At 43.5% G+C, this 12,561-nt stretch overlaps 1 protein-coding gene across 1 annotated transcript in view; it reads left to right on the top strand.

Annotated features, from left to right (window-relative positions):
• Positions 1–835: 835 nt before the first annotated feature.
• DNTT (DNA nucleotidylexotransferase) overlaps positions 836–12,561 on the top strand; it is a 30,858-nt gene continuing 19,132 nt past the window's right edge. The window contains exons 1-2 of the mRNA XM_030334813.1: positions 836–1,071; positions 12,218–12,389. Of these exons, the coding sequence (XP_030190673.1) occupies positions 869–1,071; positions 12,218–12,389 (375 nt within the window). The 5' untranslated portion in view covers positions 836–868. The remainder of the gene's footprint in view (positions 1,072–12,217; positions 12,390–12,561) is intronic.

Here is a 12,561-nt window from a genome sequence, read left to right as displayed (position 1 = left end):
TAAAATTATGAAAATGTCTTTTTATGACAGCAATTCTCATCTAAAGATCATCCCATTCCATTCCAAAAGATCCAAGTTTAGAGTTACATAATAGACTATTCTCCAGGCAAACTTAATCCACTGAAAAAGCTGAGATATATAACATTTGGAGTCTGAAAACCTGAATTCAAGACCTGGTTCTGCCTCTTTACCCTATGATGTTGAGTCAACTGAGACTTGGTTTCCTCACTTACAAAATGCACCAACATAGCTAAAGTGTCCATCGTGAACAAATTAGTACGTAGAGCAACGTGGAGGGAACTGAAAACATAGTTTTGAATAAAAAAGTGATCAGCAGAATGAGAAACTTAGCAATGCCATTCACGTAAAATCAAAACAACTGCGTGCAACGTATAACACCCACACAACCTATAGAAATCCAATGTATTATAATGATTGCCCAAGAGAGGAAGAGAACCAAGCAAGTTGGAAGGTTAAAAAGGAATAGACGACAAAGGCAAGAGGGGCCCGAATGAATAAATGAACCATAAATAGATAGGTAGATGCTAACATGGGAATAATAATGCTTCCCTACCTTCCTCACAAGGTTACTCTGATGATCTGGTGAGATTATACATAGGAAAGCGAAGTTAACTTACTGTTTCCATTATGATCTCCACATTGAACAAATGAGTTGAACGGAGATAAAAATTCTCCATTGCTCTTCAGCAGGAAGCCATCACCAGGGCAGGGTCCAGGAAACCCTTCCCTGACATCAGAGTCTGCCAGTAAGATGACATCAGAGCTCTTCATGAAGGAGGGCAGGCTCTCCCTCACTTCTGGAGACACCGATCGATGGCACAGGCAGAAGCATCAGAAGCTTCTTCCCATGGATCCTTTGCAAATGGCCCACTCGGGCCCTCGGAAGAAGAGGCCCAGGCAGATGGGTGCCTCAATGGTCTCTCCTCCGCATGATATCAAGTTTCGGGATTTGGTTCTCTATATTTTGGAGAAGAAAATGGGAACCACCCGCAGAGCCTTCCTCATGGAGCTGGCGCGAAGGAAAGGATTCAGGGTTGAAAATGAGCTCAGGTAGGACATCACTGATTTCATTTTGTGAATGGGCAGGGTTTTTGTGAATAGCTTCTTTGGAACCCAAAGAACCTGTGTCTTCTTCCACATATAGAAGAAGTGCTACTTCTCCTGGGAAAATAGGTTTGAAATCAAAGAACACATTCAAGCCAACTAATTAAAGGAAATAAGATGTATAACTGATACAATTATATTGAAACTAGTTGGCACCAAAAGATAAGGTGGTTTCTTATTTTTCTGTTCTTTTGTTTTTGCCTTTCACCATTATGAGATGAGGTATCCAGGGATGATAACAGAAATATAATTGGAAAATTTAATGCAGAAACCACTCAGTTTTGTTCCTGACCAAACTGAACAAAATGCTATTGAGTTCAATCAAAAAATTCAGCTACTCAGGGCACCTGGGTGGCTCAGTAGGTTGAGCGTCTGACTCTTGGTTTCGGCTCAGGTTGTGATCTCATGGTTCGTGGGTTCAAGCTCCACATGGGGCTCCGCACTGACAGTGAAGAACCTGATTAGGATTCTCTTCTCTCTCTCTCTCTCTGCCCCTCCTCTGCTTGTGCTCTCTCTCTCTCTCTCAAAATAAACAAACTTAAAAATTTTTTTAGCTACGCTGAGGCAGAAATAATGGTTTGGTTCTTTGACAATTAAGCTAAATATCTGGCTGTGGTGAGGTGACCAGTGTCTGTGATGGGCTAGGATGAGTGACTGCAGCTGGCTCTCCATAGGCACCCAAATGTGACCTTGATCATGCTTTTCTGAAGAGCAGTCCCAGTGGGGTCCACGGAGCTAGGGGTTCTGGTTAAAGGTTCAAGGACAGCTCTGTCCAGGGCTGCTAGACATGGGGCCAAGTGATGAGGTCAGAGCTCAGACAAAAGGGCAACTCTTTGGGTCATCTACACTTGTTTGCTCACAATCCCATTCATTGCAGTAATTAGCCTTGTGGTTCATCTAACTGGTCTCCACTGGATGGAAGAGAAGACAAAACAAAATCCAGAAACAAATGGTATTAAAACCTTGAAATAAGTAGCTCCAAACAGAACGGCCACGGGGCTTGCAGTGGGTAAAGAATGACCAGCACAGTTGGCTGGCCTTGTTTGTCCAAGGAATAGATTGACCACAACTTTCCTGGGAAAAACTGTAAGAATTCTAAGTGAAAATGAATGTTTTACTTTAAAAATAGTCTTTGATATTTAAAAATAAAACTGACAAGCATTTCCTGCTGAAGAAATGCCAGCTTCATATTGCTAGAGAAACATAAGACAAAAGTCAGTAATAAGATACGGTAATTTCCAAAATACTCATAATTCATATGAAGAGTCAATGTCACAGAAACATTTTAGTTTATTTTATTTTTTACTAAAATGCCCTATTCAGAAATTCCTGTGTCTCCCATGATCTCTCTCCCATCTGATTTCTCTTTACATGAACTCCTTTCCCCCTCTCTGCCTCTTTTTTTTCTTTTTAGCCCCCTATCTCGTTTGGGATGTTAAGCTCCGAATCTCAACATTCCTTCCATGAAATTGTAGATTTCATCTAACTGTTAAGTCTACCCAATCTTACGGACTTACATAAAATGTTGGAATTGGGGGAAGAAAAGATGACATAGTTAAAGAGGGCAAACCCCGGAAATTAAAAAAAAAAAAGGAAATTGGAAAGCAGAAATGAAAAGCCTTTGCAAATATGGAACTGCTTTTTGTGGTAAAGAAATTTGACAAAGGCCAGGCAGGAAGGCGACAGCCAGATGGTCAAAGTACCACTTACATAGAAAGCTCTCTCGGTGGAAACGGCCATACTTCCAGGAAGGGCTGACTAGTCATGGACACAGCTACGAATACAGACATGGTGGCTCGGGCAGGTAGTTGGGAAGACACAGGAGGCAGGTTTCTTCTTTTGGCAACAGAGCCAGAGAGGCAGTTCTGTGCCCCCAGATGCTTGCTGCCAAGGACCAAGCCCGGCTGCTCAGGCAACAGAGGAAACTGTGCAGGGTGAGCTAACTGCTGCCAGGCATGTGATGGCGAAGCTACCAGGCTGACAGCCCAGAAGACACGTTAAATGCAAACGTGTTCTATGGACAAAAATAAACCACAGGAAGTAGAAGTCCTAGCTCTCAAACGGAATTTCTGCACAGAGATACATAGACTGTAATTGGGAGAGACAGTAGAAATTATGGCCGGGGAACATCTCTAGATAAGAAATCTAGAGAGCTCCAGTTCTGGCTCTGACCCTTTCCAGCCACGTGGTGGGGAGCAAGACCCCCTCTCTCCTCTCTGCCCTTGGTTTCCTGAAAAATAGTCTGTTCTATCTGAGGTAAGCACCAAAAGTGATGATGGATGTCAATGTGCTTTGGTGAAACAAAACAGTTATACAGATGTGAAGTGTGATTGTTTTCTTGTTAATTGGCTGGATCCATTGACAGTAAAACCCTAAGGAGAGGAATTGAACTAGGTCAAATGATATAAACAAAGATAACAAAGACAGGAAGGAAAACCATCAAAATGTTGTGATTATTTTGTGAGGAAGGGTATAGTAGGAAGGAATTATGGTTGCTTTTATTTTCTGTGTTTTCCAAATTTTTTATGGTAAGCGTATATTTTAAAAATAAAGTTAGTTTCTTTACGAAAGGATACTTCTCATTAGTGAAGCCTATCCTTTCTCTTTCTAGTACACAAGATTCAAAGAAAGAGAAGATGTGTGTGTGTGTGTGTGTGTGTGTGTGTGTGTGTGTGTATTATATATATTATATATGTAGGGAGCAATCTCCATAGTTTCTAGCACATTCTTTGGCTGCCAGGAGGATTACATTCGAGGAAACATCTGATTCCTACTTTACCTGGACCTGAACACTTAGCTTAGAAATGGTGTGCCTCAATCCATTGGACTATCTGGAGCTATTTCATTCCTGAGCATACGTGCACTGTATCCTTATATTTGGAATGAGTTCCACTAATATTATATCTTATATTAATGTTAAATTTCAGAAAACATGCTATTCAACAACCATACAAAGCTGGGTCTTAAAATAGAAATCAGGGGAGATGTCAAGTCATTTGACACATTTTGCACATTCATGAAAAAGATACTGAGTTTTATTCCATAGTCAATATCCTAAATTTTAGAGCAACTTCATAATCCTTACATTATTTAGGATGAGCCAGAGAAGGATGAGAATCCAGTGCTTGTCATGTTCTTATTTCACTCCCTGGTTCTAATCCTTTGAGCTGTTTTAAAACTCTGTCTTCGACCCTCCTCCATGAACTCATTAGTTAAGCTTACTATGTCTTGACCTAAATCACTGATGTTGAAGAAGAAAGGGCTGTGGCTAAGGAGGGTCGCTTTCTGGGGTGACACCACCCAGTAGTTTAACACTTGCTCAGTTCCGCTGTTGGAGCAGTAGAAACCCACCGGATGGCACTTTCGTCCTGCTTAAACATCTTAATTTGTCCACAAGGGTATCTTTGGGAAGTATTGTCCGTTGAAAGCAAGATACACCCCAACCTTGAATCCCTCCTCCCTACACCTCTCTGCATCCAAGACCGAAGACCCCTGGAAACCCTCCTAGAGGACAGACCTTCCTCCCCAGAACACAGGTGGGATCAATGGTGAAGGATTGGTCCCAGCTCTGCCACTTGGCTTTACATCTTACCTCATCCAATTACTCCTCCCTGGCTCCATAAGGGCAAGGGCATCTTAGGGGCCATCCTGTAGCTCATTCTCAGAACTTTGACAGTTTTCTTATACACAGTAGTTTCAAGAAATATTTGCTCAGGGGCACCTGGGTGGCTCAGTGGGTTAAGCATCTGTCTTTGGCTCAGGTCACGATCTCACGGCTCGTGAGTTCGAGCCCTGCATCAGGTTCTGCGCTGACAGCTCGGAGCCTGGAGCCCATTTCGGATTCTGCGTCTTCCTCTCCCTCTGCCCCTCCCCTGCTCGTGCCCTGTCTCTCTCTCAAAGATAAATAACAAAAACATTAAAAAAGAATATTTACTCAAAGAATAATTTGACAAATATAAAACCAGACAAAGGAACTTGTGATTACCAAGATTAATTGTTGTAATTAAATTATTTTTCAGTGAGGCACCAGTATTACTTTTGTAATCAGCAAAATAATAAAAACTTTATAAATTCAAGGACATGCATTGTAAGCTCCAGCCCTTCTCTGGTCCAGATTACCTCATGTTTCAAAATCTGTGGATTTTAAATTCATGTTCATAATTTCATTTAAGGTGGGACCAAAAAAAAAAAAAACCCAAAAACAAAAAAACAAAACAAGGCAAGACCCCTTCAGTCTTAAGTATATCAGGGCTGGAAATAGAAACCTATCTACTGGTGATAGTATGAGTGTGGAACAAAACCAAATAAAACTGCCTTGATTTTTCTGTTTCGGGGATTCTGAAACAGATCAGTTGCTAAGGGAAATTGGCAGGAGGGTTTTAAATGGTATTTAGCTCAGTTTAACTGTAAATTACTATTTAAAGTCATTATGTATAAGATAAGTCCTACATCAGATGGGAAGAATTGGGAATGACCTCTCTGGGGAAAGAAAACAATTTTAAAGACAAAGATAAAAGCAGGTGACCATCCGTGAAGACTGTGGAAGTCAGAGTGGGGGTCAGTCTGTCTCCAGGCAAAGAAGGAGGGCCACCTCTTTCTTCATGAAGCATTTTTCTAATTATACTCAGAGGCAAGACCAACTAGGAAAAGAAAGACGGGAGCAGTGAGGAGGTAGATACCAGAAAAAAAAAAATCAGAACCAAAATTTGTGAGTGAATGTCATAACTCAGGGCTTTCTGAACATCTGAGGGTCACACTCATGATTGTTATAATCATGTATGTTTTACCACATACGTTACTATATACTTAACGTGTTTCTTCTAATTGCCCCTAAGATGAATTGTTAAAAATAATTTAGCCTTGGGGTGCCTGGGTGGCTCAGTGGGTTAAGCGTCCGACTTAGGCTCAGGTCATGATCTCACGGTTTGTGGGTTCGAGCCCCGCGTCGGGATCTGTGCTGACAGCTCAGAGCCTGGAGCCTGCTTCCAATTCTCCCTTGCTCTCTGCCCCTCCCCTACTCACACTCTGCCTCTCTCAAAAAAAAATAAACATTAAAAAATTTTTTTTAAATAATAATAATTTAGCCTTGTCCTAAGGAATAACATAAAAACCATGAAACTAATAAAAAACATGAGTCTGATATGCATAAATTTAAACATGTAGATATAAACACATATGCCTTTTCAGTGTTCAGTTGTGTACCCGCTAAAATTCTCTCATGTACCTTCAGAGCAATGAGTACCACGCTGGGAAACGCTGGTACCATGGAGCCCAGAGTCCAGTGTGCGGGAAAGAGAGATTTTCTCTCCAGCACCATCTCTCAAAATGCGGTTCTCGGGCTGTGAGGTCCTCTTAGAATGTGGTGGCCCCCAAGGAGAGGCAGGGACGATTTTCCCTTTGCTTGCATCTGAGAGGGCTTGTGACTGCTTCAACATAGTGTCACCGTGTGACTTTTGATGCTGGGTCATAAAGGGCCCTGGGGCTTCTGCCGCTCCCTGGATCTGCTAAACAACCTCGTGTAAGGAGTTTGAGTCCCTGCCGAGAGGGGCCACGAGAGGGTGCTCAGGCTGATAGATGCGGCCCAGCCCACCTCCCCGCCATCCTCACCAACGTGCCAGATGCGCCGAGCCACAAGGAGCATCACGCCTCCACCAGCACCATACCCAACAGCTGCCTGAATTCTGAATCCTTGACCCCAAATTGTGAGTTATAGTCAAATCGTTGCTTTTCCTAAAGCCTCAAACTTTGGCATAGTTGGTTATGCACCAATGACTAACCGGAGCTGACTAGGCCAGAATTACCAAGGGAGCACGTTCCCGGGCTCTGGGTAAGATTTACTGAATCTGAATCTCTGCTCATAAGGCCCAGGCATCTGAATTTTAACCCCGCTTCTTGGATGTCTCTGGTGGACACGAGTTCAGTTCCTTTAGAGCTATGGATAATTAATTCATGAATTCATTCCACCAATGGTCTATCTGTTGACTGTTCCCTGTGGCAAGCTGAGGGACAAATCCTAGTTCAGAATTGTTATAATTGGTTCAAGCCCTCCCAAACCTAGTCCAAGGCATTAGTGATTGGCCCTGGCTAAGGAACTAGGTGTACTTAAAGAACTGAATTCATGGACATTTCAGGAACAGCCATCTCAGCAGAACCTTGGAGTCTTTGGAAGGGGCTGGGGGTCACTGCCCGAGGCTTCCGTCACTTTTATTTGTTTATTTTAAATTTATTTATTTTGACGGAGAGAGCACGGGCAGGGGAGGGGCAGAGAGGGAGAGAGAGGATCCCAAGCAGCCTCTGCATTGCCCCAGCTCTGACGTGGGGCTAGAACTCACGAACCACAAGATCATGACCTGAGCCGAAACCAAGAGTTAGTCGCTTAACCGACTGAGCCACCCAGGTGCCCCCTCCTGTCACCTTTTAGTATATGAAGAAAGCCCAGGACTCTGGGACCCAGGCAGGTACCGCCTCAGCCCCAGTGCCAGGTTTTGGCCTTGAAAATGACATTCATGTGTATTTTTTCCCCCTTCAGTAGAATGTGATGATAGAGGGTTCATGACAGAAAATGGGAAAATATAGAAAAAAAAAACTTGAACAGCACCTCACTCAGGGGTCTAACCACAGTCTAGTGGAACGTTAAGAGATTGCTTGAGTCATGCACAGCTGGGTTTGAATCCTGGTTTCACGGAACCTCCACAAGCCTTGGTTTTCTCATCTGAAATTATATATCACCCACCTCGTAAGACTCTTGTGAGGATTAAGTAAGAATATACACGTGTGTGTGTGTGTGTGTGTGTGTGTGTGTGTTTACTTTTTCTAACGGTCTGGAGTATTTCTCTCCAGTCTTTTCTTGGGCGTATGCCTGTACATTATATTCTTTGTGGATCCTTATCCAGCACTCCTCCCTCCGCGTCCCCGGGCATGCTGGCTGTCTCTGGTAGAGGCAGGGCCGTGTCCAGAGACATCCCCGGTGAAGAGACAGTGGTGGTGCAGCAGGGATGGTCAGGGTGGATGGTGAGGGGCCCGAACTTGGAAGGTGAGCCCCGGGGCTTCACCTCAGCATATCCGCCTCTCTGCGAGGTTTAGGAAAACTCAGAGCTCAGAGAGCCTGCCAGCCCCCCCTTGGCTTCTCCATGTTGTTGTGTAGCTATGGCAACTGTTCTTTCAGATTTTCTGGGACAGTTCTGCGTGTCTTGCAGTCTCACTGCGGTCCATATGCCGTTGGACGAAAGGCACCAAACACAAATTCTGTGCAGCAGCAGGGACAGTGTGGCCAATAGGAACTGGCCTACAGAAAGTGTTATTGCCTCTCTGTCTCTGCCCTTCGGAGGGCATCAGGGCTTTTTATTATGATGTCACCCTTCCAGATGTTATTCCTTCTGTGAAAAGGAGCAGCGCTCTCTACAGCCATGGAAAAAGCACGAAGTCACAGAGGGGTCGTTCAGTTTAGTCCTGCACACGGGCTTTGGATTAAAATAGAACAAAACAAGGATCTATCTAATCCTGCTCCACCAATCATCAGCTGGGTGAATTTTTCATGTCCCCAAGGTCTCTTCTCATCTTAGATGGGGGTGAAATTACCTACCTCACAGCATTGTTCACAATTAAATGAGGGAATGCATGAAATGTGCCTGCCACGGTGTCTGGCCAATAATATTCCAATATTATTAATATTTCCAATGTAGGCATACTCAGAGCAGAGAGAAAATTGCTCTACCAGCAAATAGACAAAGAGCTGCCACAGCACAGCACTGAGAAATTGTCAGCAGAACACATGGGAGGCAGTGGCTCTCCCAGGAGCGCTGATGCCACAGGCTCAGAACTGACAGTGAACAAACACAGTCAGAGACGGTGAATGGTCTGCGAAGGGCGCGTGACAAGCCCAACACAGGAGGCACATTGTAGTCCAGAGCCAGGTGGCCACAAGGAGTCTATTGGCCGAACTCAGGCAACACAAGAAGACGGGGAATGTAGACCGGGCTAGAACAGACAGTATTCTCTAGACAGTGTTCCTTAAGTGATTTATGGTGAAGGACCAGTTTTCAAAAAATTCACCGCAGGTCAATGTTTTTATCAACAAACAAAAAACAAACAAACAAACAACAAACAATAAGCTACTGTGATGGTGTCGAACTACCATTCAAGTTTCTAAATGCTGACTTTCGATTTCTGTGCTTACCTTGTGGGAACCAGTGACAAGCAGTCCCGAACTCTGAGTAGCTCTGTGTGAGTGGCTGAAGAGGTCCTATTTGATTGTGTGCGTGTGTGTGCTCTATTGTCGTTGTTGTTGTTTTGTTTGCCAATTGCTTAATGAGCAGGGGTTGGAAGCTTAAATCAGTCTTTTTCCATAGAATGTTTGGCCTGTCATTTGCAAATATGCTTATATTAACTCTGTAAGAAATGCATGTGGTTCTCATCCAATAGTGTGAGCTCACACATTACCACATGGCCCCAAGGAAAGCAATAGTGGGGGTGGGGATGGTAGGAGAGTGGATGGTGAGGGGCTTGAATTTGGAAGTTGAGCCCCAGGGCTCCTCCTCAGCATACCCTTCTCCCCTTGAAGTTTAGACAGAGCCTTAATAATAATAATAATAAATATTATACTACAATTAATAATAATATAATAATGAAGTTTCCCTCCAAAGGGCAGAAATCTAGATGGACTAACACTTCCTTTGTAGCTCTATTAATCCTTTTGTTGTCTTCTTACAGTCTTCACATAAACGATCTTTCAAGAAGCTTGTTATAAAGAATTTTTGGAATGCTGTGGACCTAGAATAGGGATGCAGAGAACTGCCTTCTCCCAACTCTTGTCAGATGTGGTTTCACCACAATGTACTTCTGCTTGGCCCGCTGCACATCCTGCCATCCGGATGGTCTCAGCTCTGGCCTCCAGCCCCCAACCCTCTCCCCACGTCAGACTTAGATCCCAACTGTCAACCGGACATTTTCACTTGGACCTCTTGCCATCCTTCAAATGCAGCATGCCTGAAATAAATTTCTTTTCCACTGTCCCCCAAAGAGGCGCAACTTCTGAAATCCCTATTTCTACCCAAAGCGCTCTTACTTTACTGTATAAATACGGGAGAGTAATAGTTGACTCTGTTCTCCACGTCAGCCCTTGCACGTGAACTAAAGCCAGAGGTCCCTCTTATGTCTCTTTTGCCTTCCTTCCTGGTGCTACAGGAGCCAAACTGGGTGAGAATTATCCAGCTCCCAACCCTCCCACCCATCACTCTCCCCTCCAAACCATTGTGTGGACCAGATTAGGTTTTTTTTTAAAGGGGGACAATTTGTTATTTTTTAAATTTCTTTGTAATATATGAAATTTATTGTCAAATTGGTTTCCATACAACACCCAGTGCTCATCCCAACAGGTGCCCTCCTCAATACCCATCACCCACCCTCCCCTCCCTCCCACCCCCCATCCAGATTAGTTTTTTTATTTATTATTATTTTTTTAACTTTCTATAATAATCTGTATTTTTTTCAATATATGAAGTTTATTGTCAAATTGGTTTCCAAGATTAGTTTTTTTAAATAACATAGTGATGCTATCACTGTGTCCTGCTCACGAAAGCTTTCACTGGTTCCACAACCCCAGAAAATAAGATCCAACCTCCCAAACGAGGCTTCTAAGACCTTCTGTAACCTGGTTGCCCCAACCGACTCAGCCACATCGACAACTACTTCCCAACATAAACTCTTCACTCTGATCCAGGCCATTCCCCTAATTTTCTTCTGGCCTCTGAACCTTTTCTTCCAGGAGGGCCCTAGGTTCTGCCATCTAGGTTCCTATCCCTCCCCATCCATCAGTGGGCACAAACCCCTCCTTCCACAAAGCCAGCCAGCCTCACCCAGCTCACACCGGCTCACACCAGCTCTTTTCCTTCTCTGCACACCACTTGCAAATCTTGTCCATGCTTTATGCCTTGTCATAACATATCGTTAACCATCTGTCTCACATAAGATACTAATGTCCACAAACTTCCCTTTCCTTCTTTGGAAACTCCAACTTCTTACCACTGTCACCACTGCCACCACAAGGAACCTGGGCTGTGAATACAACAGTCAACAAAAAAATACCCAATGCTTCTAAGAGTCAATCAAAAAAAGGAGAAGGAGCAAGAGGAAGTCAAGGAAGAGAAGTAGGAAAGAGAAAAGAATTCTATTTTTCTCTTGGATGCCCAAATATGCATCTTGCTATCTCCCAGATTCATAGATTATTTGAACTGAAAGAGCCTGAAAACACATTGGTTCCAAGGATATGATGCTGACCGTGAAGACTTATTAAAAACTAGAAATAACCTACTTGACCCAAAAAAAAGAGAATCAGAAAGGATGAAGGCCATTTACTAGCTGTGTGGCCTTCAGAATGTCACTTAAACTCTGTTCTTCAGTTTCCTCGTTTTTGAAGTATGAATAACATAACACGTGCCTGAGGAACTTTGTGAGTATCAAATGAGATGATGGGCGTAAGGTACTTGGATGGAGCCGAAGCATGGTTAAGTGCTCAGTGATTATTAGGCGAAAGCTTCCTGCCTACCCTCTGTCACAAGATTGTGCTTTGAATAAACATGTAATACTTCCCCAAAGCTGGTCACCATCTATTAATGGGCTGTGAGATCAATTTAATGAGATGTTAGAAGCACATCTACATGTATCTATATTTTTATTTTAGGTCATAATATAAAACGTATTTCTAACTGTGGGTCATAGACAGTTTGAACGACACTGGACTGAAGTCCTCTACAAATAAATACGAAATGGCATACCGAAGCCTCATGTGGAATGCTTGGTGCTACTTTAAGAAAAATTTCATCTGTCATCTCTGGACTTTGGTTTTCCATTGACACCACAATTCTGTTCATGTTTTCTTAATTTTTCTTGTGTCTGACATGTAACATAGACCACTGTGGCTACACTAATTAATATAGAATTCCCTTCCCTGGAGGCCTAAATCGTCTGTGCCTATGGTCAGGTCTAGTATGCATCTTTCTTCGTCAGATGGGATGTTCTGAACACCTCAAGGTAAGGGGAGCCCTTCTCCTTTTGAAATCCCCCTCAGCTGATAGCTTTTTCTTGCATTCTGCAGTGATTCCGTCACGCACATTGTAGCAGAAAACAACTCTGGCTCAGACGTCCTAGAGTGGCTGCAGGTACAGAATGTAAAAGCCAGCTCACAGCTAGAGCTCCTGGACATCTCCTGGCTGATAGAATCCATGGGAGCAGGAAAACCAGTAGAGGTGACAGGAAAACACCAGCTTGTAAGTGTTACGGTTGATCCTCTTTGCCCTTTTCTTGACGATTAGGAACATGGGCTATAGAATCAACAGACCTGAGCTTAATTAACCCCCAGGCGGTCTGCCTTCTCCCTGTGTGACCTTGGGAAAGTCACTCGGGTTTTCTGAGCTTCAGTTTCCTCCTCTACGATATAAG

The sequence above is a fragment of the Lynx canadensis genome, chromosome D2, assembly GCF_007474595.2.
Source record: "Lynx canadensis isolate LIC74 chromosome D2, mLynCan4.pri.v2, whole genome shotgun sequence".
Taxonomy (NCBI): Eukaryota; Metazoa; Chordata; class Mammalia; order Carnivora; family Felidae; genus Lynx; species Lynx canadensis.
Note: the sequence above shows the minus strand (reverse complement) of the source record. Positions and strands in the feature narration are given on the sequence as shown.